Consider the following 24,259-nt stretch of genomic DNA (forward strand, 5'->3'; position numbering starts at 1 on the left):
ACACAAGCAGGGGAAGTGGTTGGTACAGATTTTCTGGATGCTACGCCACGTGTAAAAAGATCCTTTATAAAGCACACACCCTTTTTTTTTTAAAGACTTTATTTATTTATTTGAGAGAGCGAGAATGAGAGAGAGAGAGAGCACATGAGAGAGGGGGGAGGGTCAGAGGGAGAAGCAGACACCCTGCCGAGCAGGGAGCCCGACGCGGGATTCGATCTCGGGACTCCAGGGTCATGACCTGAGCAAAGGCAGTCGCTCAACCAACTGAGCCACCCAGGCGCCCAAGCACACACCCTTTGATGCAGCAACTTCCCTTTTAGAAATAGAGTCCAAGGAAATACACACGGACACAAAGGTTTAGGTACAAGGATGAATCAGGAAGTAATCTCTGTAAGCGACAAAGCGTCGGGCTCAGGAACATCAGCAAATGGGGAGCTGCCGCATGGCATTCAGGTTTGTCAGGAGTGGGATGACCTGACCTGGGGGAGAGTGACAGTCTGACCCCTCTGGGGATCCTGGTGCCAGAAGCTGGTGGCTGTCTCCGCAGGGTGTTGTGAGCGGGTGACTCAGCCCAACTGGCTTCCCTTCCTGGGTGCCGCCCTCAGAATTCAAGTTCCCACGGCCCAGGGGAAGGAAGTCTGAGTGTCTGCTCTGGAGTCCTGAGCCCACGGTTCTGGGCGGTGGGAGGCAGATCCGCTAACCGTCAGGCCCACGGTTGCGTGGAGGGGGGGGCTCAGTTCCCCAGCTAGGAAGAGACCCAGAGAGAACAACGCCACGAAGGTTGTCACACAGCATTCTTCTATCAAAACATAAACCTTCTAGATGGTTGGGGTTTTTGTTGTTGTTGTTTTAAGTAGGCTCTATGCCCAACTTGGGGCTTAAACTCAGGACCCTGAGATCAAGAGTCGCCTGTTCTACCGACTGAGCCAGCCGGGCGCCCCTGGAATACCCCATTTAATATGGGAAAGTGTTTACAATGGAAATGGAAATAAACAGGTTTTAAAATAAGATGCATAGCATGATTCTAATCACAAATATGGTTGAAAGAAAAGACATCAAAGTGTTACAAGTCGTTATCATTTTGTAATGGTATCATGAGTTATTCTTACCCCTTTTTTGCTTTATAAATATTTCCCAAACTTTCTAAAATGGATATATAATTGGGGGAAAAAAACAATGATTTTTTAAAAGTTCATGCTCAGGGTGCCTGGGTGGCTCAGTCGTTAAGCGTCTGCCTTCGGCTCAGGCCATGATCCCAGGGTCCTGGGATCAAGTCCCACATCGGGCTCCCTGCTCAGCGGGCAGTCGGCTTCTCCCTCTCCCACTGCCCCTGCTTGTGTTCCCTCTCTCGCTGTGTCTCTCTGTCAAATAAATAAATAAAATCTTTTTTTTTTTTTAAAGATCATGACCTGAGCCGAAGGCTGATGCCCAACGACCAAGCCACCCAGGCGCCCCTAAATAAAATCTTTAAAAAAAATAAAAAAAGTTCACGCTCTTTGGGGAGCCCAGCTGGCTCCATCGGGAGAGCATGGGACTCTTGATCTCGGGGTTGTAAGTTCAAGCCCCACATTGGGTGTAGAGATTACTTAAATAAATAAATGAACAAACTTTAAAGAAAAAAAAAAAAGAAAATTTCCTGCTCGGTGATCTAGTTGTTTCTGTTCTAACATTCTATTCTAAGGCGGTAAGTTAGAAATAGAAAGCTCTCGGACACAGATGGCCATTCCAGACTTTAATAGTGAAACTGGAAACCAGCAGCTTACCATTGCAGGGAGGTTAACTGCATTAAACGTATGAGCTCCATCATGGGGCTGAGACGTGAAGAAATTTTTTGAAGAAATTTTAAAGACACAGAAAGACGTTTCTCATGGCTGAAGGAATACAGCAGGACGCAAAACTGTGCCGACAGCATGATCTGCGTGGCCGATCAGCGCCGGCTCTGATCCGACAGGGCTCCTTCCTCCGTGGCGCCCCCGGGAGCAGCTGTCCTCAGACTGTCTGTGGTGAAAGCCGCCTTCCTAAAATTTCCACTGTAATGGACTGATCTGTAGATAGATATATTTCTGAGTCGGCTCCACGCCCAGCATGGGGCTTGAACTCACGACGCCGGGATCAAGAGTTACCTGCTACCGCCCCCCGCCCCCCGGCCCCAGCCAGCCGGTCGCCCCTGGACGGTTATTTTTGTGAAATGCCACAAAAATGAGTTACTAGAAAAATGAAATGAGAAAGACCCATAACATATGAATGAACTCGATCTTTAATTTTTAGATTCAGTCTTTTTTAGAGTTTTTTTAGATTTTTTAGATTTTTTGATTCACTGCACGCTGGCTGTAGGCACCGGGGTGCTTGCTCCCCGTTTCTGCGCGCATCTGCCGGCGGCTCTGGGACGGGGGCCGGTCGCCCCTCGGCATGCTCACACCGCAGTTCTGGAGCCTGCGTGCGTGCGTGCTTCCCTTTCCCCGAGAGTGACAGAAGCTCACGGGAATAACAGTGCAGAAAGAGGTGCCCCCTCACTCCTGCTCCCCAAAGGTGACCCCTGCCACGGTTCTCCTGTGTCCTCCCAAACATACACCGGGGACACTCGCACCTCTGGGCTGCGTGAGGGCCCGTCCTGGGGCCGCTCCTCTGCGACCATTGTGGCCACACATGGTCCCGCAACAGACACTCCGCAGCTCCCCGGCCAACAGACGTTCCTGGGAAGCCCTCCTCGCTGGGTGTGTGCACCTACGGTTTGAAAACTAACAGCTTGCTTGCTTCTTTTTTTAAAAAAGATTTTCTTTATTTGCTTATTTTATTTTATTTTATTTATTTTTTTTAAAGATTTTATTTATTTATTTGAGAGAGAGAGAGAATGAGATAGAGAGCATGGGAGGCAAGAGGTTCAGAGGGAGAAGCAGACTCCCTGCTCAGCAGGGAGCCCGATGTGGGACTCGATCCCGGGACTCCAGGATCATGACCTGAGCCGAAGGCAGTCGATTAACCAACTGAGCCACCCAGGCGCCCCTTTATTTGCTTATTTTAGAGAGAATGAGAGAGAGCGAGCGAGCAGGAGGACGGGCAGAGGGAGAGGGAGAAGCAGACTCCCCGCAGGACTCGGTCCCAGGACCGGCCATGTCAGGGGCAGATGCTTACCCGACCGCGACACCCACGCACCGCAAAGTAACAGGTTTCTTGAAACATAACTTGCATACCATAAAATTCACCCTTTTAAGGTATAAAATGGAGTGTTTTTTTTACTGTGTTCAGAGTTGTGCAGCCATCACTAAATTAAGGAACATTTCCACCGCCCCGAAACGAAACCCCACACCCACGCGCTGTCACTCCATTCTCCCCTTTCCCTAGACCCTGGCGACAGCTAATCTACTCTCCGTTCCTACGAATTTGCCATCCTGGACGTCCGTATAATGGAATCATACATACGCGACGTTGTGTCTGACCTGCGTGTTGCACGTTTTCAAGTTTCCTCCATGTTGTCGCATTATGTCCTGCTTCATCCCTTTCCATGGCTGAACAGTATTCCATTGGTATGGACACACTGCCTTTCGTTGATCCGTCCATCAGCTGATGGACATTTGTGTATAGACTTTCGGGGGACATAGCCTTCCAATTTTCTTGGGTATATACCTAGGAGGGGGAAGGGCTGGCTCACAAGTTTAACGTTTGGAGGAAATACCAAATTGTTTTCCAAAGTGGCTCCACCATTTTACAACCACCCTAGCAAATAGCCCTAATCTCTCCACATCCTCACCAACCCTTGTTATTACCAGTTTTACTTTAGCCATCCTAGTGGGGGATGAAGTGGTTATCTCATTAAAACCTAATTTGCATTTTGCTAATATCTAATGATGTTGAGCATCTTCTCATGTGCTTATTAGCTATTTGTATGTCTTTTTTTGAGAAATGGCCGTTAAAATTCTTTGCCCATTTAATGATGCTGTCTTTTTGAGTGTAAGAGCTCTTTGTACATTCTAAAAGCAAGTCCCTTATTAAGATAGATGATTTGCAAGTATCTTCTCCCTTCCTGTCGGTTTTTTTCATTTTCTTGAAGGTGTCCTTTGAAGCATGAGTTTTTAACTTTGATGGAGTCCGCTTTATCTAGTTTTTGCCGCTCGTGCCTCTGGTGTCCTCAGAAAGCATGGCCTGATCGAAGTCATGAAACTAGGTTTTCTTCTAAGAGTTTTATAAGAGTTTTGGCTCTTACATTTTGGTCTATGATCCATTTCCATGTTTGTGTGTGGTGCGAGGTAGGGGTCCGGCTTTGTTCTTCCCTATGTGGATATTCAGTTGTCCCAACACACATTTGGTAGACAGATCGCTCTTTCCCCATTAAATGGTCTTGGCAACCTGCATGTACGTTTTTGTTGTCAAATTGTCCTCCAGAGAGATTGCTCTTTCCCCAGAGGAGCTACGTGCCCGTGCCTCAGATTGGCCATATACGGTTAGGAAGACCCTGACGAACTGACGCTCCTCAGGGACCATCAGTAGGGTTGAGCAGTGGGCTTGAGAGAGTGGCATGAGAGCGTGGGCTGAAGGAAGTGGAAATGCTTCTCTCAGAAAAGACAAAAATGTGGGGGAATATCCACTCAGACTGAGCAGGCCCGAGTTTAAAGCCCTGCTCTGCCCCTTATCGCCTGTTGCATCCTTGGTCAGTCACCCAGACCTCGGGGTCTCAGTTCCAAAGCGAGGGGCGGCTTACCCTCGTGGGGTTGCTGTGAGGAGTAAGTGCATATAAATACACCGGCCGCGACAGGCCCTCGAGGACAGTAGGTACGGTGACGTTGCAACACGCGGTGTACATGGCGGAGGTCATGTGATCACCGGGGAGCATCACAGAGGGACAGTGCCGGAGCCATTTGGTGAGTGTGACGTTTTCTTTCTTCTTCTTTTTTTTTTTAAAGATTTTTTTTTTTTTTAATTTGACAGAGAGAGCACAAGCAGAAGAGAGAGAGGGAGAAGCAGGCTCCCTGCTGAACAAGAAGCCTGATGTGGGACTCGATCCCAGGACCCTGGGATCGTGACCTGGGCCGAAGGCAGCCGCTTAATCAACTGAGCCCCCCAGGCGTCCCATGAGTGTGAGATTTTTCAATGATGACTGCTAACGTGTAGAAACCTGGATCCACTATGTGTCACTGTCGCCCAGAGCAAGGCGGTACTTGAAGTCTCTGCCGTGACATGTCACGGGAAAGAGAGGATGTGACAGCGAGACAGATCCTGAGTGACAGGGAGGCAGGCTGCACCAGGCAAACTTGGGGGTGCCCACTAGGGACTTCTTGGGAGTTCAGAGGTCAGGGCAGGTGTCTCTGTACCGTCCCCTCCTCCCCAGGCTCCGTCCCTGTTCCCTGAGAGCAAGGAGGAAAGGAGGGGGCTTTTGTCCTGGAAAGGGGATTTTGACCAGAGTGCAGGAGCTACGATACACTAAGGAGCTTCGGCGAGAGCACATCTGGGGTCACTGAAGCCCAGGAAGAGAACCTGCTGGAAATGTGTGCAGAGTGGGTGGGGCCGAATTCAGACTGGTTTCTCCTCCTCTAGGCTTTAGCCTTCAGAGGGCGGCCACTGGGCATCGAAACCTGCACATTCCTTCCTCCTCCCCGTCCCCTGGGGCAGCGGCCGGAGGGGGAAAGGCCACATCCTGGGAAGCAGGCAGAGTGGGCCCACGTGGGAGGACACCCCGGCGCTCAGAGAAGAGCTGTCCCACAGCTCGGGGGCCTGCTCTGCACGAAATGAAGCCACGGCTTAACGGCGGAGGTGGGGTGATAGCTGCTTTTATTCAAGTGACATCAGGGGCAGAGGGACAGGAAAGCGGGTGCAGATGGACTGGAACTGCCCAGAAGAGTCGGAGTCCTGAGGGGGAGAGACGCTCCTCGTACCGTCGGAAGCGGGCGGAGTCGTCAACACGCAGGGATCCCTCCTGCCCCAAGGTGCCCTGACGTTACTGTAAATGTGGGACGTGACAACTCCTCTGAGCCCAAAAAGGTGCACGAATTACAGCCATGATCAAAGCTGCACAGTGACGCACGGTGCGTGTGCTGGGGAAGAACAAATCCCCGAGGGACCCACAAAGGACCGCGATCTGAGTTGGACGGGGGCCACCCTGGCCAAGCTGCCACGGGGGCGGGCAGCGCCGCCCGTCCGGGGAGCGAGGGGCAGGGGCTGGGGGGCATGCGGCGTCCGAACAGCACGGTGCCCGCGGGCGGCGGGGCAGCAGGGAGAGGGCTGGGGGGCGTGCAGGGAGAAGGGAGGGGGAGGGCCCCCGGGCCCCAGGGCAGTGCGGGTCATACTGGGGTGACCACGGGAGGGCAGCAGCCTCCCCGGGGCAAAGGGCAGGCCCCGTCTCATGCCCTGCTGGAGGGAGGCAAGGGCTCTGGGGCTTATCAGCCACACGGCCAGACTCGGGGCCAGGCCCCCGTTAGCCGAACACCCTGCCCGTGACCACCTGGGCGGGGTGGGACTCCGCGGCTTGCCCCGTCCTGAGCCCCGGGGGTCCTGAGCCCCGGTGGGGGGCCCCCGCAGGGAAGTGCGGTGGTGAGTGGGGGGTCAGACTAGCATCCAGCAGGGAAGAGGGCTCGGGGAGTGCCCACGGCCTCCGTCACTGCCGCAGGAGTTTCTTGTTGAGGAGGAAGATGAGAAGGTTGACGTTGACCCTGGCCTTGTTGAAGAGTTTCATAACAGCTACACCTTCGTACTGGAGCTGCAGGAGGTCCTGGGGAGAGGGCAGGGGTGCGCAGGGTGAGGGCTCTTGGCGGTGCCCCTGCCAGGCTCCAGAATGCTCTCGTTCTGGAGCCTCTTGGCCCATCCGGCAGCGCGGGCCACCGAGACCCCACTTCACAGAGGAGGACGCCAAGGCTGACAAAGCACGGTGACTCAACCAAATGTAAGCTCAGACACAACGAGGGCTTGACGTATGTTTTACCGTTCAAAAGGCCAAAGAGCAGAACAAAAAAATTGGGGTTTAAAATCCCTGCTTCCAGGGGCGCCTGGGTGGCTCAGTGTGTGAAGCGTCTGCCTTCAGCTCAGGTCACGATCTCGGGGTCCTGGGATCGAGCCCCGCATCGGGCTCCCTGCTCTGCGGGGAGCCTGCTTCTCCCTCTGCCTCTGCCCCACCCCCACTCATGCATGTATGAACGTGCGCACTCTCTCTCTCAGATAAAGAGAATCTTTAAAAAAAAAAAAAAATCACTGCTTCCCTGAACTCTGGCCTGTGACGGGCCAGCTTCTTCCGCATCGGCCTCAAAGCCTGAACAATTAGGGTAACGCCGTGGGGCCGTGCGCAGGGTGCACAGGGGAGCGTGCATGGTCACGGGCACGGGCTGAGGCTTCGAGTACTTGTCCTGCTCTGACATCACTAGCCCGAGGCAGGGCCTGCTGCTTGGCAGTGGGGTCTGTGTCAGGACCTGGGGACAGAGGGGTTTGGGCTGCGAGACCCTCAGCCTTCTGTTCAGGAACAGAGGGTACTGACCGGGAGGGGAGTGGAGCTGGTGTCCTCTGAGGCCTAGGGAAAGGATGCGGACCTACTGTGCTCGGGCCAGCACCTAAGCCCAGCGGGTGGCTGGCAGGCCCATGGGAGGCCCCTCACCTGGTAGTGAAGCTGAAACCGCTCCATGTCCACACCCAGGAACTTGGCATTTACTTCGAACTTTCCTGCCTCATCTCCAGGGGTGATGTCAAAGATCACGTTTCTGAAGCTGTCAGGGTCAGGATTCGAATTGGGGACTCGGGTGCCTCTTTCCAGGGCCCCAGCCTTGCCCCTCCACCCACCGAGGCGCGGCCAGACAGCGCTGTGTGTCCCTGAGCCCAGACTTGCCCTGGGTTCCCACGGGCACGGCGGCCTGTCTTCCCTGCTCACCACGCCGTGGACCCGCCACCTACCCGCCCTTCTCAGCTGTCCGCTCCTCCAGGAAGTGTCCCCAGCGCCCTCCACCGTGGGCCATCTCGGACCGTGCCGGCTCACGTCCCCTGGCCTTAGCTTTCTGCCTGGACGTGTCCCGTCTCCACCCCCCCGGCCGCCCCCATCCCCACAGCCCCTCCTCCCTCCCCACGCTGGGGCACGGCTGGGGTCTGACACGTACTGAGAGGTGGGAAGATCCTCAATTTCCACCAGGACACCCTTCTCCAGGAGCTGGGCGGCGGTGTAACGGAGCGACAGCTGCTTCTTCCCTTTCCCAGAGCTCCTGATTCAAAAAGGCCGCAGAGAATTTACCTTAGCAAGTCTTCAACTCCAAAGACACTGGTCCTCTGTGTCTCTGCAGGAAGGAGATCAGAGCCCGAGGACCCTCCCTGGTGGAGGACAAGGGGCTGCGCTTGAGCCTGAGGCTCGGAGGCCACGCTCAGACAGGGACCATGCAGTCCTGGGACGGTGTCCCTTTCAAAGCTGGTGGAATGGGGCAAAGGCCCCTTGGGCGGGGGTGAGAGGTCCCAGGTAGCCTTGGGAGTGCAGGCAACACCTACGTGGAGCGGGGGGCCAGGTGGTCCAGGCAGGCCCGGATGTAGCGGCTGTAGTAGTCACCCTGCTCCTCGTAGAAGGTGGTCTTGGCGTCCAGGCCCTGCAGTGTGGCCTGCAGCTTCCCCAGCTCGGCCTTCCGCCGCTGCCGGTGCCGGCGCTGGTTGCGGATGTCCTGGGGTTGGGGGACCAAGGCAGGGTGAGTTGGCCCCCTCTGACAGGAGAGCCTCAGGGCCTGAGCAAGCCCAGGGCACTCCCAGGGAGCGGCTTCAGGAAAGGCAGGGAGAGGCTGATCTCACAGCTGCTTCTCCTAGGAGGAGGGCAAGCTCAAGGACGCCATCCCAAACCCACAAGGGACCTCCTCGTGGCCTGGCCAGCACTGAGCAGTAACTGTTTCGAGGCTCCTTGCTTTTTTAGTAAAGGAGAGTTGCAAGAAGAGTCCGCTCCCTGAGACCTTCCCTTCAGAAAGGACCCTGCTGTGTAGGTCCGCTGGCTTTCCTGGCTGGTGACAAGTTTGGGTGGACGCCTGCCAGAAGGAGGCCTGCCTTTCAGGCACCTGCGCACCCACCCCAGCCCTGCCCTGCCGACACACCCGCATACGCCTGCGGTGCACCCCTTCCCGCCCCCGCCCACACCTGTCCCGCGCACCCACACCCACGACCCGTCCATGCCTGCCTGGCCTGGCGCCCCGCTCCCCCCCCCAACCCCCGTGCACCCACACCTGCCCGGTGCCCTGCCCCCACCCCCCACGCCCACCCCCAAAGCCCCGCCCCCACCCTCACGCCCTTGCGTGCGACCCCAGACCTCAGCCCCGGGCCGCTACCTTGGCCAGTCCGTCCACCAGCCCCTGGTAGCCGTCGCGGGCACTGACCAGCCCCAGGCCCTCCAGCTGGCGCAGGTTCCGCAGGACGCGCCGTCGCTTGTCCGCCAGCGGCAGGAGGGCGTGTGCGGTCAGCGAGCGGTGCCGGCGCAGGGGCTCCGGGGTCTGGCTCTCGCAGGCCCGGCGCTGGCACATCAGCCGCTTGTGGGCCGCTTCCTGGGGGACAGAGGAGCTGGAGGGACCCAGCCGGCGCTGCCCCTCAGCCTCCCGGGGCAGTCCCCCAGCTCCCGGGGGTGGGGCCGGGCAGAGCAGGTGGCTTGGGAAGAACAGCCAAGGGTGGCATCAGGGACACAGACGGGCCTGTGGTCAGCGCAGGGGGACCCCGACGGGAGCCGCAGCAGAGCCACCTCCCAACACGGCTCCAGGGCATTCATTCGGGGGTGTTCCTCGCCTTTGTCCTGTTTGGGACAAGCTTCGACCTGCCCGCCGGCCTCACCTTTTCCCTGGGAAGCCCGTGGCTTAGACCTCCACCCACTCACTACCTTCTCCTGCGTCCAGACCTCCCGGGCGCCCCCCCCCCACACCCAGCGCCAGCCCTCCGGCGCTGTCCAGGACAGCCGCCCAGACCGCGGCCCACAGCACCCAGCCCGGGTGTCCCTGGAGCTCACTCTTGTTGCAGGGGGGAGCCCCAGCATCGTTCCAGGGAGCACAGCTGTCTGCCTGTGGCGGGGTGTGGGCGGGCCCAGGGGAGGGAACGGGCGGTGCTGGTAGGCTAGGGGGTGCACACACAGTACTCGTGAGCGAGCTGGCCACTCACCTGCTCTCTGGTCGCGGGGAGGGCCAGCACCTCCTCGAGGGAGTCCCCAGGCTGGAACTGCATGATGTCGGCTAGCATCTGCTTGGTGCTGCAGGGGCAGGGGCAGGGAGGGTCTGGACATGGGGCTGGCCAGGGACTGAGAGGGAGCGGACGCTGGCCGTGCCATGGCTGCCAGGGACGCTTCCGAGGTCAGGAGAGCGAGTGGGGAAGGAGACGTCAAGGTGGGCTGAGGGGTCTCTGTGTGCACGCACCGTGCTGCCTCACCCCTGCGCTCTGCTGACTGCCCTCCCACAGACTGTCATCGAGAGTCCTGGGGCTGAAGGACTCGCTGCCTTGTCTGGGAGACCTTCCCCAGCTCTGATGTCCCTTCTGCTGACGGCCACCTTCCTCCTGGTGGCTCTGGCTGTGTGCTCTCGCCTGGCCCCACCCTGCTAGGAGGCCTTCGGTGGCAAGACAAAGCTGATCACCTGGCTCCCTGGTTTACTGGGTGAATGGGTGCAGGGAGGGGGCTGCCATGCTGGTGTGCGACTGAGGTAGCTACTTGGCTCCTCTTCCACCCAGACGGCCAGCCAGCCCTGCTGGGCAGCCCCCTCACGCTCACAGAACTGGGGACGGGAAGCTCCAGGCCCCTCTCCTGACCATCACTTCTGGCAGGCCACTTCGCCCCCGTGTCTCTGGACCGTACAGCAGGGAAACCGTCCCCAACTTCACAGTTGTCCCTCAGGTCAAACAGTAACATGTGAAAAAGCATTTGGTAGGCAGCGCGACATCATGCCAACATCAGGTGCGACCAACATCCCAAGTCTCCCCCGGCCTTCAGCTGAAGCCCAGAGCCAAGGCCGAGGGGGACACAGAGGTCCGGTGAGGGCAGTGCCAGTGAGGCCTCAGGGAGAACTGCCCGAGGGACAGCAGCCCAGGAAGACGGTGGAGGGGCTGAATCCCCGGCTGAGGCGGCCTCACCCACCTCAGAAGCAGGCTCCGGGCACTGGTGTCGCCCACGTCCGTCTCCAGCCCTTCGAACTTGTTGGCGAGCGTCAGGGACACCTCCAGCTTGCTCAGGTCCAGGCTCCCGTCTGCAGCCACGCCCTCCCCTGAGGTAGGGCGAGGGATGAGACCAGCGTGCGTGGACGCGCACGGACGTGCCCGGACGGCCACGCTAGCCACCTGCTCCGTGCACGTCTGGACCAGGAGAGGCATGTCCACACTGCCCAAGGCAGCACCCTGGCCCTCGGCCCTCGGCCCTCAGCACCGATGGGAGGGCTGTCGCCCAGAGCTCAGCCTCCAACCAACACCCTCGGCCCAGGGGCCTGGAGTTCCCGGCTCCCAGCTTGTCACCACCCCAACCCTGACCTTCCACCCCTGGACCGTTCCTCTCATTCCGTAGCTCCTGTCGGAAACCCTGAGACTCAAAACAGACCCGCATCCATCCACATCTCTTTCACGTGATTTGATCGGCCATTTCCATGATGGCACTGGGCCCGCCTACTGTCTGTCCCCTTTCTTCCTATCAGTCCGTGTCCACGGGTCCAACTTAGGACCAGGGAAGAGAGGAGGGGCGCGTGTGGACAGAGGGCTTCCTGGCACATGTCGCCGACTTAGCAAGAACTCCAGACGGGGTGTGCTCACCCGCCTGCCATCCTCCCTGCAGGCCCCCCAGCCAGCCCCCGGCCCAGCACGGCACGCACCGATGAGGTCAGTGACGGTGGGCAGCTCCCCGAGGTCCTCCAGGAGCTCATGCAGCGGGTCGCGGTGGTCAGGGGCGACCCAGTCCTGGTACGCCAGCAGCAACTGCAGGTCAGAGCACCCCAGCAGATGCAGGCCCGAGCGGGGCCTTCCTCCAAGGGCCAGCCCCCCCAGCGACCCCCGCTGCGCCCCTCACCCTGTGCATGTCGACCAGCTCCCCGACGGTGATGTACACCACGGGCTTGGTCACAGCCACCATGTCCGAGTACTCGTCCATGGCAAAGCGCTCTTCTGGCTCCGGGACCTGGCAGGCTCGACACACGAACCTCCTATGTCCAGAGGAAGGGTGTGGGAGGGGCGGGGCGGGCAGCAGCCCCCATGCTCTGTCGCCCCCTGCAGTGCCCGACAGGCCCCCCAGCCCATCCCCCCAGGGTCCCCTCCAGCCCACTGGGCAGGCCTTCCAACAATCCACCCTCCGGCTCGCTAACTACACGCTTCACCTCCGCGCAACACTTCTTCAAGGACTGCGGGGAGGCAGGCGGGGCCCGACACAAGGCAGAGGGGGGCAGGAGGGACAGGGTGCCAGGGCCCAGACCTGAACTTGAGGTGCGTCTCCTCCAGGTAGTCGTTCAAGACCTGCAGATGCCGGCTCTCCCCAGAGAAGGCCTTGCCCGCCGCAGCATGCTGCAGGACTTGAGCCACAGCCCCGAGTGCGTGCCGCTGGGAGGTGGCCAGGGCGCCGCCCGCTGCCACGGCCACAATGTCGAAGGCGTCGGGGGCCACGACGGCTGGGTTCAGGAAGCGGTAGTACAGGAGGTTCCCGACCACCTGAGGGCAGAGGAAACCATCCCAGGAGTGCCCTGGGGTCTGCCTTGGTGCCCCTGCCCCACTCCCCAGCTCCCGTGGCTGGGAGGGACCACGTGGGCCAACCCTGTCATGTTCCACAGAACACCCACTCAAGGTCACACCGCAAAACGTGAGCAGGAGCCGGGACCGGAACCCAGACCTCCTGACAAGTCCAGGGCTGTCCGCCCTGTTCGCTCACGGCCCAGCTGCCTTTGCACCTGCCAGCGGAAGGCCTGCTGGTGAGCCGGGGCGGAGAAGGCCGTCCCGCTGGGATTTTTACAGAACAGGATTTTCTATCCTTTTGTCTCAGTCCAGGGGTTCACAGGCACCAGGAGGACAAAGGAGAGCTCTGGAATCTGGGGAGGACAGACGGCACTTGCCTTGTAGACCTCGTTCTCCGAGGCATCAGGGAACCTCTCTGCCAGAGTGGTCTTCAGGACCTTGGCCACATACCGCATCCCGTACCTGGGGACAACGTGTGAGCGCACTGTGGTCCCGCCAATCCGCCAGAGCTCAGCGCCCACGAGTGCTGCCTCCTTACTTGCCCGGGCCTGGCGCACTGGCCCCCCACTATCCGCAGCCCGTACCTGGAGCCAGGCCCTGCCACCCGCTAAGCTGGTGTGCAGCCTTCAGCCTGGCCTGAGGGCCTCGGCTTTGCCTCTCTCCAGTGTCCCCTGGGGACATCCCAGAGCCCTGGATTCGGCCTGCCTTCCCCCATAGTGGCACCTTCAGCTTGTCCCCTGGGCATGTGACACAGCCAGAACCGTGTCTCAGGACGTCCTGGGAGCCTCCGAGGAGGCCAGCCTTGTCTCATCACAGAGCACCCGGGAGGGGCTGGGAGGGGCTGGGTGGGGCTTCAGGCACGATAGGAGGACAGGCAGGGACCGGAGTAGGAGCTCCAGTCCCGCCTCCACCGCGAAACAGATGGCGGCTTACAAGACTCCCTTCCCCTGCAGATTTGCCCCCCGCTCTGGAAAACTGAGGCCAGTGTTCTTTCTCTCTTTCTAGCTCAGGGTTTTTGTGAGAATCTAGTGAAATGATGTTTGTGGAAGTAGCGTATAATGGTACAGTGATATCCAGACGTGCTAGACTTTATTATCACGATTCCTATTATGGATGTGCCACCTACAAATTCAATCTCCTGCCACCTCCCGGGGTTCAGCTCCCAGGGGCCTGGCTGGGGCGGGGCGGACGCACGTACGGGATCTGCTCCACAGAGGACATGATGGCCACAAGGAACTTGTCGGTCATGGCGAGGAGGCTGCGGAGGGAAATGTCCAATCGTCTCTGGACCTCGGGGTGGCTCAAGGCCTGCTCTGGGGTGACATCGTAGGGGAGGTGGCTGTGGGCAGAGAGCCAAGGTATCAGCCAGAGCCCCTCCCACAGCCTTCCCTCCCGAAGCCCCACCCCCCTGAACTCTTCACCTAATAACAGGCCCCCCCCCCACACGCATGTGCACACATGCACACAAACGCACACGCAGACACATGCACACACGGGCATGCACGGGCACACACACACTAAGGGCAGCCCAGCGTGCTCAAGGGGACCAGGCCAGACCAAGAGAAAGGTCTCCAAGGGAACGGAGCGACGTGGGTGGAAGGTGAAGAAGAAAGAGTGGCAGGGCCCACAGAGGGTGGGCGAGTGTAGGACGGATGGACAAGCGGCAGTGTGTAGAGGACTCCTCAGGGGAGCTGGAGTCCATGGCTATCCTGCATCTAGTCTTTGGCAGTTGGGGCAATCGGGAAGACGACCTATAAGCCCACATGCCACGGGAGAAGCCCCCAGCACGGGCTGCTCCTCGGCGGCCCTGCTGCCTAGGGACCCATGCGCCTGAGCAACGCCCCGTGTCTACAAGCCCAACCCAGCTGCCGCTGCCTCATTGGTCTACTTATCTGGAAATCTGAATGTTCAGCTATCTCCCATCAATAAGGAGTCCATGTTCCAACTCCTGGCCAATTGGACGTGTCATTTGCAAGTAGGACATGGCAATTAAATACATTTGCATACTCATCTGTGTTCATTCTGTGTGAAGCACAGCAGCTCCATGTAAATTACCGGGGGGGGGGGGGCGAAAAGGCTACTTTATTTCATGCGATAGGGCGGCTGGCCGATTTGCATCCGTCAGCACGCTCTGAGACGCTGCCCGGGGGAGGCCCCAGAGCAAGCTGGTCCAGGGAGCTCTCCCTCCGCCGTTGCTCACCTGCGCTGTCCGGTCTGGGCCTCGCTCTGGTTGATCCAGCTCTTGTAGAGGTGAACGGGGTCAGTGTGGACGCTCAGCGTTCTGTCCTGCAGCACATCCTGGATGACTCCGCCCAGGATCTCCCGCAGGGCGCTCTGGCCCCGCCCATTCCGGTAGAACCTCACCACCAGCCTCACCACCGTGGGGTTGCCGGTCACCATGTCCTGGGGCCTCTCCAACTTTGACCTGCGGTTCAAGAGGTCACGGAAGCTGGTCTCCTGCCTCTGGGTAGTTCAAACAGCTGTGTTTCCTTCTTGAGATTTTGGCTCTTCGAAGCCCACTCTGGATGCCTCCTCTGAAGGCAGGTCCCAACAGCTGGATCTCGGCCTGTGCTAACCTTCCGCCCCCGTCCTCCCTCCATCCTGTCCTCGGAGAGGTCCTCCGGGCGGGCCTCGGGAGGCTGAGAAAAGAGGCCTTCTGATTCCGTTTCTCCCCGCCAACCTCCGCAAATTCTCACTGGCTGAAGGAGCCCGCAGCGGCAGCTCGGCCGTTCCCTCCGCGTTCCTCGGCACGTGGGAAGCCTACCTGACCTCCTCCTGGAGCGTGGTCTTGAATAGCTGGAGCAGCAGGTAGGCCTCACGGTGGTTGGAGGCGTAGTTATACAGGCTGAAAATCACGGACTCCACGAACTTGGTGGTTTTGTTCTGCGGCATGTGAAAGATCAGCTTGGCCAGGTAGATGGGTTGCGTCTGCAAGCAATGGGGGAACGGGAGCGGCTTACGAGGCGCCTGGAGGACTAGCGATCCGACGAAGACAGGCTCTCCTGCCAGGAGCTTCCTCGGAGGACAAACAGGAGTGCGCAGTCTCTGTCTCTGGGGTCAAGGCATTGGGGTTGGGAAAGGACACCGTACGTGGAGACAAAGGCCTCGAGGCCCCAGACCCTTCAGGGATGGTGCGGTCCTCTCCTCACCTGGAGCAGGTAGAAGAGGTGTTGGTAAGCTTCTAGCTTCTGCCTTTTCTCTTTGCTCAGCGACTTCAGTCCCTTCTGCTTGTCCAGAACCATCATGCCCGCCAGGTGCTCCTTGTTCTTCTTGGTCAGCTTCTTGCAGTGGGAGACCACCTCCTGCAGGGACGGGGGTGGGGTGGGGAGGGCATGGGGGGAGGGTGGGCCGGCACAGAGTGGATCGGATGGTCAGCATCGGCACCTCGAAGAGCCGGGACCTTCTGCTGTTCAAGGCATTCACGGCACGAGTAAGAGATAAACGGTTCTGGGATGTGGAGGGCCCCCCACCCCAGCCACCCTGACACTCGGTCTGGCTCCTCCGCTCTCACAGGGGGAGTCCCCGCAGAGAACTGGGTCACCAGGCCCTGATGTCGTGTCTGTGGGTTTTTGCTACTCTGTCTTGAGCTGGAGCTCTCATTCCTCCCCATCGCTGCCTGCTCATTCACCGTCGGAGGAGCTTCATGTCTACCTCTACGCTGGCCTGGCAAGGACTCTTCCTGCTTCCCAAGGAGGAAACAGACCTCGAGATTAATGGGCAGCCCACATCCATGACGAAGAAGCAGAGGCAGGCGCTCTCATTTCACAGCAGGACTCCGTCCGCCCAGTCACCGGCCCCCACCGACCACCGGAAGGGCAGGGACTGCTGGAGAGAGTCCCCAGGAGCGGCTGGACGCAGCAGCGGCGGGCCGGCCCCTCACCTGCAGGGTGATCCGGTTCTTTACCAGCAGGCCGATCTTGATGTCCATGAGGTTGAGGTCCTGCTGCAGCTGCTGATTGGACCGGATCTTCCGGACCACCTCCTCCTGGAGCTTCAGCAGCTCGGCCTCAGCCAGGAAGTCCTCCTGGCTTTGATTCAAGAGGTGGGCAAATCTGCATACCACGCGGAGAGGGGGATGGGGTGCGTGGACTGGCGGGAAGGGAGAAGCGTCAGGACTAGCGGTGCCCTCCCAGAGGCTTCCTCGCCAGCCCCCTGCCTGTTACTAGCCCTTGGTCCCCATCCGGCTTGAGGCCAACAGGTCCCCAACGCCCAGCACTTTTCTGACTGGCCTGCTTGTGCTGAGGGTGCAGCGGAGTATGCCTCAAGCCACTCTTGTCCCCAAGCTCCCTAGGTGATAGCCAGGTACGAGGGATGAGGGGTCCGCCCCTTGCTCGCCCCCAACCAGAGCCCACGCCAGAGACCTCCCACCCCCAGGTCAGAGCCCTAGCTCCCTCTGACGAACCCCTACTCCAATTTGCTCCTCAGATGGGCTGAGTGCCCACGGTCAGAGGGACCGGCGGCACCCCATGGGCAGGACGGGCTCAGAGTGGCAAAGGACACGCAGCTGGCGCCGTGCATTCTACTTGAAGTCCAGGAGTGTCGCCTCAGGCCCGGAAGGCCCACATCTCCCAGAACCCAAGGGCTGGAGGCCAACTTGGAAATGGACCCTGGGTCCACCTCACAAAGAGGAGGACCTCCAAGGCTGGGCTTCTGGTCTTTAAGAACAGGAGCCGAGAGCAGCCCAGAAGGACCTGTGTGAGGCTTTAGATGCGCACCCCACCAAGGGGCCCGAGGGGCAGGACAAGGGAGTGCCGTCTGCTGCTGGCACTGAGGTCCCAGCACCGTATAAGGCTTCACGCTGCGGGCCCATCGAGGGACAGGGCTGGGGGAGCTCCGGGCCACACAAGAAGGCAAAGTGCGAGAAGGTGTGGACTCTAGGGGGAGAAGACCCTTCCCTTGTTTGCTTTGGTGGCAGCAATGGGGAGATCACTGAAGCCCGGGACAGCAAACACCTGCCGAGGGGAGCCTTCGCCATGACCAGGCTGTTTCCGGGGTGGGCGGGGGCTTTGGCTACAGCCCTTATTTGATGACGTTCCTGTACAGACGTCTCGTACCTTCTCTTTCCCTGCTGTGCGGCCCCGGGAAGGATATCTAGACCTGCCTGACTCCGGGGAAATTCCTGTCTCTCCCTCCAACCTGAGGGATCCCCAAAGGCAGAGCACATGTCCTCACTCCCACACGCTCCCCGGGTCCAGAGGCTTGCTCACGGTTGGGGCATCAGCTGTTGATGAGGAAGGGGCTCAAGAAGGACAAACAACTTCTCCAAAACCCAGTTGTAAGCCATGGGGTGGCATGACCTCTGCCCTGCTGACTATCGAAAGCCATGCCACTCGCAGACAGAGGAGGGAGAAGGGGCAGTTTACTCACAGCAAAGAGAGGGGCCCAGGCAGCGTACCTAACATCCTGTAGTCGTCCCGGGCCTTCTGGGCACGGAAAAATGCCTGGATCTTCACAATGGACTCAACCTGCCATGAATGCAGGTAGGGAAAGGCTTACTGGCTGCCCTCGCCTTGTTCTCCTCGGCGAAGGCTGGGCACGGGGATGGGGCAGCAGGATGCACTCACATTCTTCTGGAAGTATCCCAGACGTCTCCGGTATCGCCTCCGAGCTGCCCACATCCGGACCCAGGTCTGGATCTGAGGACACACGCTGCCTCAGAGCTGCATGTGCGGGCACCAGCCCTCGGACCCGGGCCAGGCCCCGGGCGGGCCCAACCATCTCCAGAGGTGGCGAGAGGACTAAGGATCGTTCTCGGAGGGCCCTTCAGGAGACAGGAACTGCCCCCCACCCCCGCGGCAGCGGCAGCTACCTTGATCACAGCATCCGAGTTTGCTCTGAGATACCGCAGCCGCTCCAGGTACGCCTTCCGCCGCCTGTAACCCCGCCAGTGAGCCTGTGCGTCAGGAGAGGGGGCAACCTCCGCTGGTCCCTGCTGGCCAGAGAGGCCATCCCGGGGGGCACGGGGTGGGGGAGGCAGGCGGGGGGTTGGAGGGGAAACCAGCCCCGCTCTCAGAGGATGTCTACCCTCACGGGGAGACCTGCACCAGCCAAGCACACTCTGCACCACCCCCCCCCCCCGGTCCCAGCACACACGCACGTGCAATCCACCGCACGCACCGTCATGGAACCCAACTGTAAGACCCAAGCTGTAAAGACATTAACGAAGTCTACGCCAACTTCAGGGCACGCACCGGGTCCCCCCAGATGCACTCACGTGCAGCCTGGGGAGCACAAGGGGCTCGGATGGAAGGCGTGTGCCGGCACAGAACCTTGCAGCCCACCTCTACCGAGGCCGTGTGGGACACAGGCCACGGAGGCTCCCCCAGCTCACGCTGCTTGCCACGCCAGCACCCCCGCCCCCGCCAGCCTGCCCCCCACAGTGCCCCACCCCGGCTGGTCTGCCCTGAGGGGCTGGGATGACCGGCTCCTCTGTAAACCACACCCACTCTGGTCTCTAACACACAAACCTGGCGGCTCCCCTCCCCCTTAGGGGCCTCTCCCCTTTCACAGCAAGCTCGTGTGAGATCAGTTTTCCTCAAGAACCACCTGGACCACGTCTCTCAGCCCCAGAGCTTCCCGAGGTTCTCAACCACCTGACCCCATGCGACTCTCCAGCGGTTCCTTCCTTCTTCGTGACTCCAGCCACTTCAGACATCGCGCTTCCTTCTAAATGCGCGTGGTGATGCTCTGGCCCCAAACCCGTTTATGCCCCGACTCCTGAAATCCCTCCTGTCTTTTCGGGCCCACGTGAAACATCTCCTGGGCGCTCAGGCCCTGGACGGTCCTCCACCCCGGACACTGCAGCAGGCTGGCATGTTCAGAGCATCCCTGTTCATCCAACGGTCCTCCCAGCCCTTCCTAAAGCCGGCTCTGCTGGCCGCGTTCCACCCCGTGGCTGACCCTGTCGCTCTGTTGGGACAGGATGTAAGGGGCAGCGTGGCCTGGGATGGCAGCTGTCCACCTAGAGCCTGGAGGCCAGGAAGCCCCCTGCCCCCTCCCCCCCGAGCCTTTCCTCAGCACTGCTTCCTCTCCTTCCCCAGGCACGGCTGTCCCTCTCAGGGGACCCCTCTCAGCTCTTCCCCCTTAGAGAAGAGGCCTCCCAGTCCGGACCGGTCAGAAGTCGGGACCTGATTGTGTGGCTCGGCCAGGCTCAGAGCTTCTGGGAGCCCCACTTCTGACTCCTACTTCCCTGAGGCTCCGGGCCTCTGCCAGGACCCAGGCCAGAGCCCGCACAGCCCCAGTGCAGGTGGCACACGTGCCCTCTGACCCCACGCCCTCTCCCACTGTAGCCTTTCAACTCTTTAGTTTGTGTGTGAAATTCCAGTCCAAGCTCAGGAGGGAGGCATCTCCGCGATCAGACCACTAAATGCTAATTACCAAGGTTCTGTACTGAGTCCTGGGACCAGTGCCCTACAATTTAACACGTTCTAATGGCTGCCACCCGCAGAGGGCTCACTGCCCTCAGCACCCCGTGTACTTTCCCGCTGAGCCCGCACAATCCACACACAAGGTGAGGACCGTCGCTGTGAATAAGAAATGGTGTTGGAGCAGGCTTAGGAGAGGTGCCCAAGGTCGTATGACCCAGAAGCGAGAGGATGAAGGGGCAAACTCCAGCCTCTGACTCTACAGCCTGAGCCCCCAGACTGGGGGGCTGCACTGCACAGCCCCAGTGCAGGTGGCACACGTGCCCTCTGACCCCACACCCGCCCGCGCAGCGTCCTCCCACCGCCGGGCTCTTGGGGCTGCCCTCATGTTCCCGCCGTCACAGCGTCAGCTGTGCCCCGGGTCCTGCTGAGGGAGCTGCGGTCACTCACGTGTCCCATCGGTCTCCTGCCCTTGCCCGGCCCAGGGGGCATCCTTGCAGATGTTTAGTCAATAAAGAACCTTTGCACTGCGCGTACCACGGCGCGGCCTTCAGGTCACATCTACCTGGGGTCTGTTTGCTCAACCCCCCTCTCTCCTGGCTTGTAAAGTGGGCGGGCCCGAAGCCCAACTTCCCAGTTACTCGTGGGTTCCACCCGTGGCCACACTGGACCAGCCACAGGGCCAGCTGGAGAGAAGAGGGAGCACCTCCCCTCGGGGCTGGTCCACCCTGTCCAGCTCGGAGGTCCTCGTACCTGGAGCCCGACGGCTTACTAAATGTCACTCCCACCTCCCCACAGGGGGGTGACAAAGGGCTCTTGCCCTGGGGACAGGGAAGGTGACAGTAAGCACCTGCCAGCCAGGCACCGTCCAGATGCCCGCACGACAACCCTATGCGGAGGTGCTACAACGCTCGCATGCCCATTCTGCAGGTGGGGAAAGGGGCGAAAGGGAGCGCCTGTCGAGGTCACATGGCTGCCTGTGCTGGAGCTGGGACTCAAACCCAGGCAGTCCAGGCTCTAGACAGAACGCTCCGAACCCCTACTGCTGAGGCCAGAAGATCATCCCCCCCTCCACTCAGCAAAAATCAAGCAGGAAGGAAGCCCTGAAGCTCAGATAAGCCCGGCCCCAACGACTTCGAAGGCCAGAGCCCGCCACCTGGATCTTGATGACAGCCGGCAGCCAGGTCCTCAGGAAGTGGGAGCGTTCCGCAAACGCCTGCCGGACCAGGAAGCCGCGCAGGCGGGCCTGGAGCTGGATGACAAGGCTGATGTTGGCCTTCCAGAGCTGTTGGCGGTCGTGGGCGGCGGTGACCCTGGTGACGGCCGACTGCAGGCAGGAGAGAGCCTGTGGCACCTGGCGGGCGGGAGCCCCCTCCCCCGCCCCTCCCCCTCCTCCGCAGGGCCTCTGCCAACCTGGATCTCCTCCCGAGTCAGGTGGGACTCATGCAGGCGGCAGCCAGCGGGCCGCTCCCAGGTCCCCTGCAAGGTCTGCAGGTGCAAATAGTAGGCTAAGCCGTCCTTCATGTCGTGTCGGACCCAGAGAGCGGTGTCTCCTGAGCAGAAGCCGAGTGAGGACAGAAGGCTCGGAGGAGGCGTTGGGGGCCGGCGGAGATGCAGAGGGCGAGGCTGGGGCCGTTACCTGGGTGCTGCTTCTTTGCCAGGGCGCCTTCCAGGACCCGCTGGTAGCTGTCAGCACAGTTGGGAACCACCCCTCGGAGGGCCACGGTGGGGTTCCGTAACACCCGCTCCGTCTGGGCTGCCTTGCCCTCCCTGATGGCCTGATTGATGGCAGCCACACCGAGAGCCACTGACAGGGGCATCGGGAGGGAGTGGTTGGTCCTTACCCCTTCCCCAAGTCCCTCCCCTGGGCTCTGTCCTGTCCATGGGGGAGGGATTCAAAAAAGGGGAACACAGGGCGCCTGGGTGGCTCAGTTGGTTAAGCGACTGCCTTCGGCTCAGGTCATGATCCTGGAGTCCCGGGATCGAGTCCCACATCGGGCTCCCTGCTCGGCAGGGAGTCTGCTTCTCCCTCTGACCCTCTTCCCTCTCGTGCTCTCTCTCTCTCATTCTCTCTCTCTCAAATAAAAAAAAAAATAAATAAAATAAAATCTTAAAAAAAAAAACAAAAAAGGGGAACACAACCCCCCCATCTGATGGGGAGGGACAGGGCACATCCGAGCATGGGTGCAGACCCAGATGAACACAGCAGCATGCAGCTGTGCCTGGAGGAAAAGGCAGCAGTCGAGGAAGGCTTCCGGGAGGAGGCAGCGTGGGGCTGGCTGGGGCTGGGTCAAAGGACAGCTCCAGGTCTCTTGTACAAAAGCTCAAAGGCAGAATGCGGGCAGAGAACCTCAAGGCAGTTTTTTCAGAAGAGAATAAAATCCAAGAAGTGCAACACCTACCTTCGTGTCACTCAGACAAACGGACAGAGGGACCCCAGACACTACTAGCACCCACAGCAGAACGCTGGTATCTGCACTGATCCTGCCTACTCGTCCTCAAAGCCAGTCTTTTCTGCCCCCCACGACCGGAGCTGACAGCGGGACCCCAAACTCCAGTTACCAGCACCGGATGGGATGGACCTTTGGCCACTGCCTGATTTCATGTGCTCACGCTTCGGGGCGAGTACCCACAGAAGGCGTGGACGGAGGCTCAGGTGGACTGTGGGCTCTCAGCCCCTGAGACTTCCCCGCGCAGCTGCAGCCAGGAGACCTAGCATCCAGGCCAAGCGGTGAGGCCCTGCTCTGGTTCTGGCCCACCTCCCCACAGAGGTTGAAAGGGAGAGGGGGTGAGTGCAGAGCCCACATCCCCTCCCCCCCAGCCCTCCCCTGGACTCCTGCGGGGCCCCCAGGCCCATGTACTTCTCTGCACGGCGTCTGTGTCCTGGTTGGCTCTAACCACCTCCTGGCGGATCTCTTCTAGCCATAGCACTGCTCCGGGGTCCCCCGTCGCCTAGGAAGTCGAGATGGGAACGATGAGAGCCTGGGCCAGCCGCCCCAGGCCCCAGGCTCAGCTGCACAAGAACCAAAGTCCAAGCAGGCTGCAGGAGCCTCAGGGACAGCCGTGCCTGCTCCTTCCACCTGCCACGTTCAGGCGTGGCCTTGTCGCTTCCCGGGGCTGCTGCCGGCTCAGAAGGTTCTTTGCCAGCCTGCTTTCAGGCTGGCCAAGCAACAGCTCGCTGGGGTGCAGCATACCCAGAACCCTTGGAAGCCTTCAGTCTCCTCCGCCCTCCGAGCAGCTCACTTCCCTGCCCCTGTGCCCCAGCCACAGACAGGAAAAGCCCACACTGGATGCTCCCCCTTCCTTCCCCTGCTTCCCATTCCTGTGCCCCCATGCACACCTTCTCAGGCCGACCTTGACCCCGACCCCCACCCTGTCCTGTCCATTCCTACTGCAAACCGTTCTGCCAGGCAGTGCCTGGGTTACATGCGACCACAGGCTCACTCAGCCACAAGGTCAGGCAGGGTCCCCCAGCCCCGTGCCTCACCCAAACCCAACCCCAGACTCTGCTCCCCCCGACACTCCTCATTAGCAGAGGGAAATTTCTTTTTTTTAATTTAAAGATTTAAAAAAAAATTTTTTTTTAGATTTTATTTATTTATTTGAGAGAGAGAATGAGATAGAGAGCACGAGAGGGAAGAGGGTCAGAGGGAGAAGCAGACTCCCTGCTGAGCAGGGAGCCCGATGCGGGACTCGATCCCGGGACTCCAGGATCATGACCTGAGCCGAAGGCAGTCACTTAACCAACTGAGCCACCCAGGCGCCCTAATTTAAAGACTTTTATTTATTTATTTGAGAGAGCGAGAATGAGAGATAGAGCACATGAGAGGGGGGAGGGTTGGAGGGAGAAGCAGACTCCCTGCTGAGCGGGGAGCCCGATGAGGGACTCGATCCTGGGACTCCAGGATCATGACCCGAGCCGAAGGCAGTCACTTAACCGACTGAGCCACCCAGGCGCCCAGCAGAGGGAAATTTCTAAACAGACATTTGCTTGAGCACTATGTTCCAGGCAGCATTCTAAAACACTTTCTTGGGGCGCCTGGGTGGCTCAGTGGGTTAAGCGTCTGCCTTTGGCTCAGGTCATGATCCCGGGGTCCTGGGATCGAGCCCCGCATCAGGATCCTTCCTCGGCAGGGAGTCTGCTTCTCCCTCTGCCCCTGCTCAGGCTTCCTCCCTCTCTTTCAAATAAATAAAATCTTAGAAAAAATATAAAAATAAAAGTAAAGCACTTTCTTCGGAACCCACGTTTGTCAAGCGCACAAACAACGCTCGGCAGAGAAGAGTCCCAT

The 24,259-nt window shown here is 59.6% G+C and overlaps 1 protein-coding gene across 2 annotated transcripts in view; it reads right to left on the minus strand.

Moving 5' to 3' along the window:
• Positions 1 to 5,746: 5,746 nt before the first annotated feature.
• The window catches only part of IQGAP3 (IQ motif containing GTPase activating protein 3), a 37,139-nt gene continuing 18,626 nt past the window's right edge, over positions 5,747 to 24,259 (minus strand). The window contains exons 16-38 of one of the 2 annotated variants that reach the window (XM_028090304.2): positions 22,832 to 22,922; positions 21,610 to 21,777; positions 21,384 to 21,523; positions 21,127 to 21,297; positions 18,416 to 18,499; positions 18,171 to 18,242; positions 18,002 to 18,071; positions 16,487 to 16,695; positions 15,756 to 15,908; positions 15,371 to 15,534; positions 14,807 to 15,031; positions 13,805 to 13,945; positions 12,984 to 13,068; positions 12,353 to 12,585; positions 11,954 to 12,086; positions 11,760 to 11,844; positions 11,039 to 11,165; positions 10,075 to 10,162; positions 9,261 to 9,473; positions 8,446 to 8,612; positions 8,067 to 8,168; positions 7,574 to 7,682; positions 5,747 to 6,700 (exon numbers count right to left, since the gene is read on the minus strand). In XM_028090304.2, coding sequence (XP_027946105.1) covers positions 6,587 to 6,700; positions 7,574 to 7,682; positions 8,067 to 8,168; positions 8,446 to 8,612; positions 9,261 to 9,473; positions 10,075 to 10,162; positions 11,039 to 11,165; positions 11,760 to 11,844; positions 11,954 to 12,086; positions 12,353 to 12,585; positions 12,984 to 13,068; positions 13,805 to 13,945; positions 14,807 to 15,031; positions 15,371 to 15,534; positions 15,756 to 15,908; positions 16,487 to 16,695; positions 18,002 to 18,071; positions 18,171 to 18,242; positions 18,416 to 18,499; positions 21,127 to 21,297; positions 21,384 to 21,523; positions 21,610 to 21,777; positions 22,832 to 22,922 — 3,144 coding nt within the window. In that variant the 3' untranslated portion in view covers positions 5,747 to 6,586. Of the gene's footprint in view, positions 6,701 to 7,573; positions 7,683 to 8,066; positions 8,169 to 8,445; positions 8,613 to 9,260; positions 9,474 to 10,074; positions 10,163 to 11,038; positions 11,166 to 11,759; positions 11,863 to 11,953; positions 12,087 to 12,352; positions 12,586 to 12,983; positions 13,069 to 13,804; positions 13,946 to 14,806; positions 15,032 to 15,370; positions 15,535 to 15,755; positions 15,909 to 16,486; positions 16,696 to 18,001; positions 18,072 to 18,170; positions 18,243 to 18,415; positions 18,500 to 21,126; positions 21,298 to 21,383; positions 21,524 to 21,609; positions 21,778 to 22,831; positions 22,923 to 24,259 lie in introns of both variants that reach the window. The other variant, XM_028090302.2, reaches the window with a different exon arrangement.

The sequence above is a fragment of the Eumetopias jubatus genome, unplaced genomic scaffold (assembly GCF_037043125.1).
Source record: "Eumetopias jubatus isolate StellerSeaLion01/CBP00866 unplaced genomic scaffold, mEumJub1_p1.0 scaffold_12, whole genome shotgun sequence".
Lineage (NCBI taxonomy): Eukaryota > Metazoa > Chordata > Mammalia > Carnivora > Otariidae > Eumetopias > Eumetopias jubatus.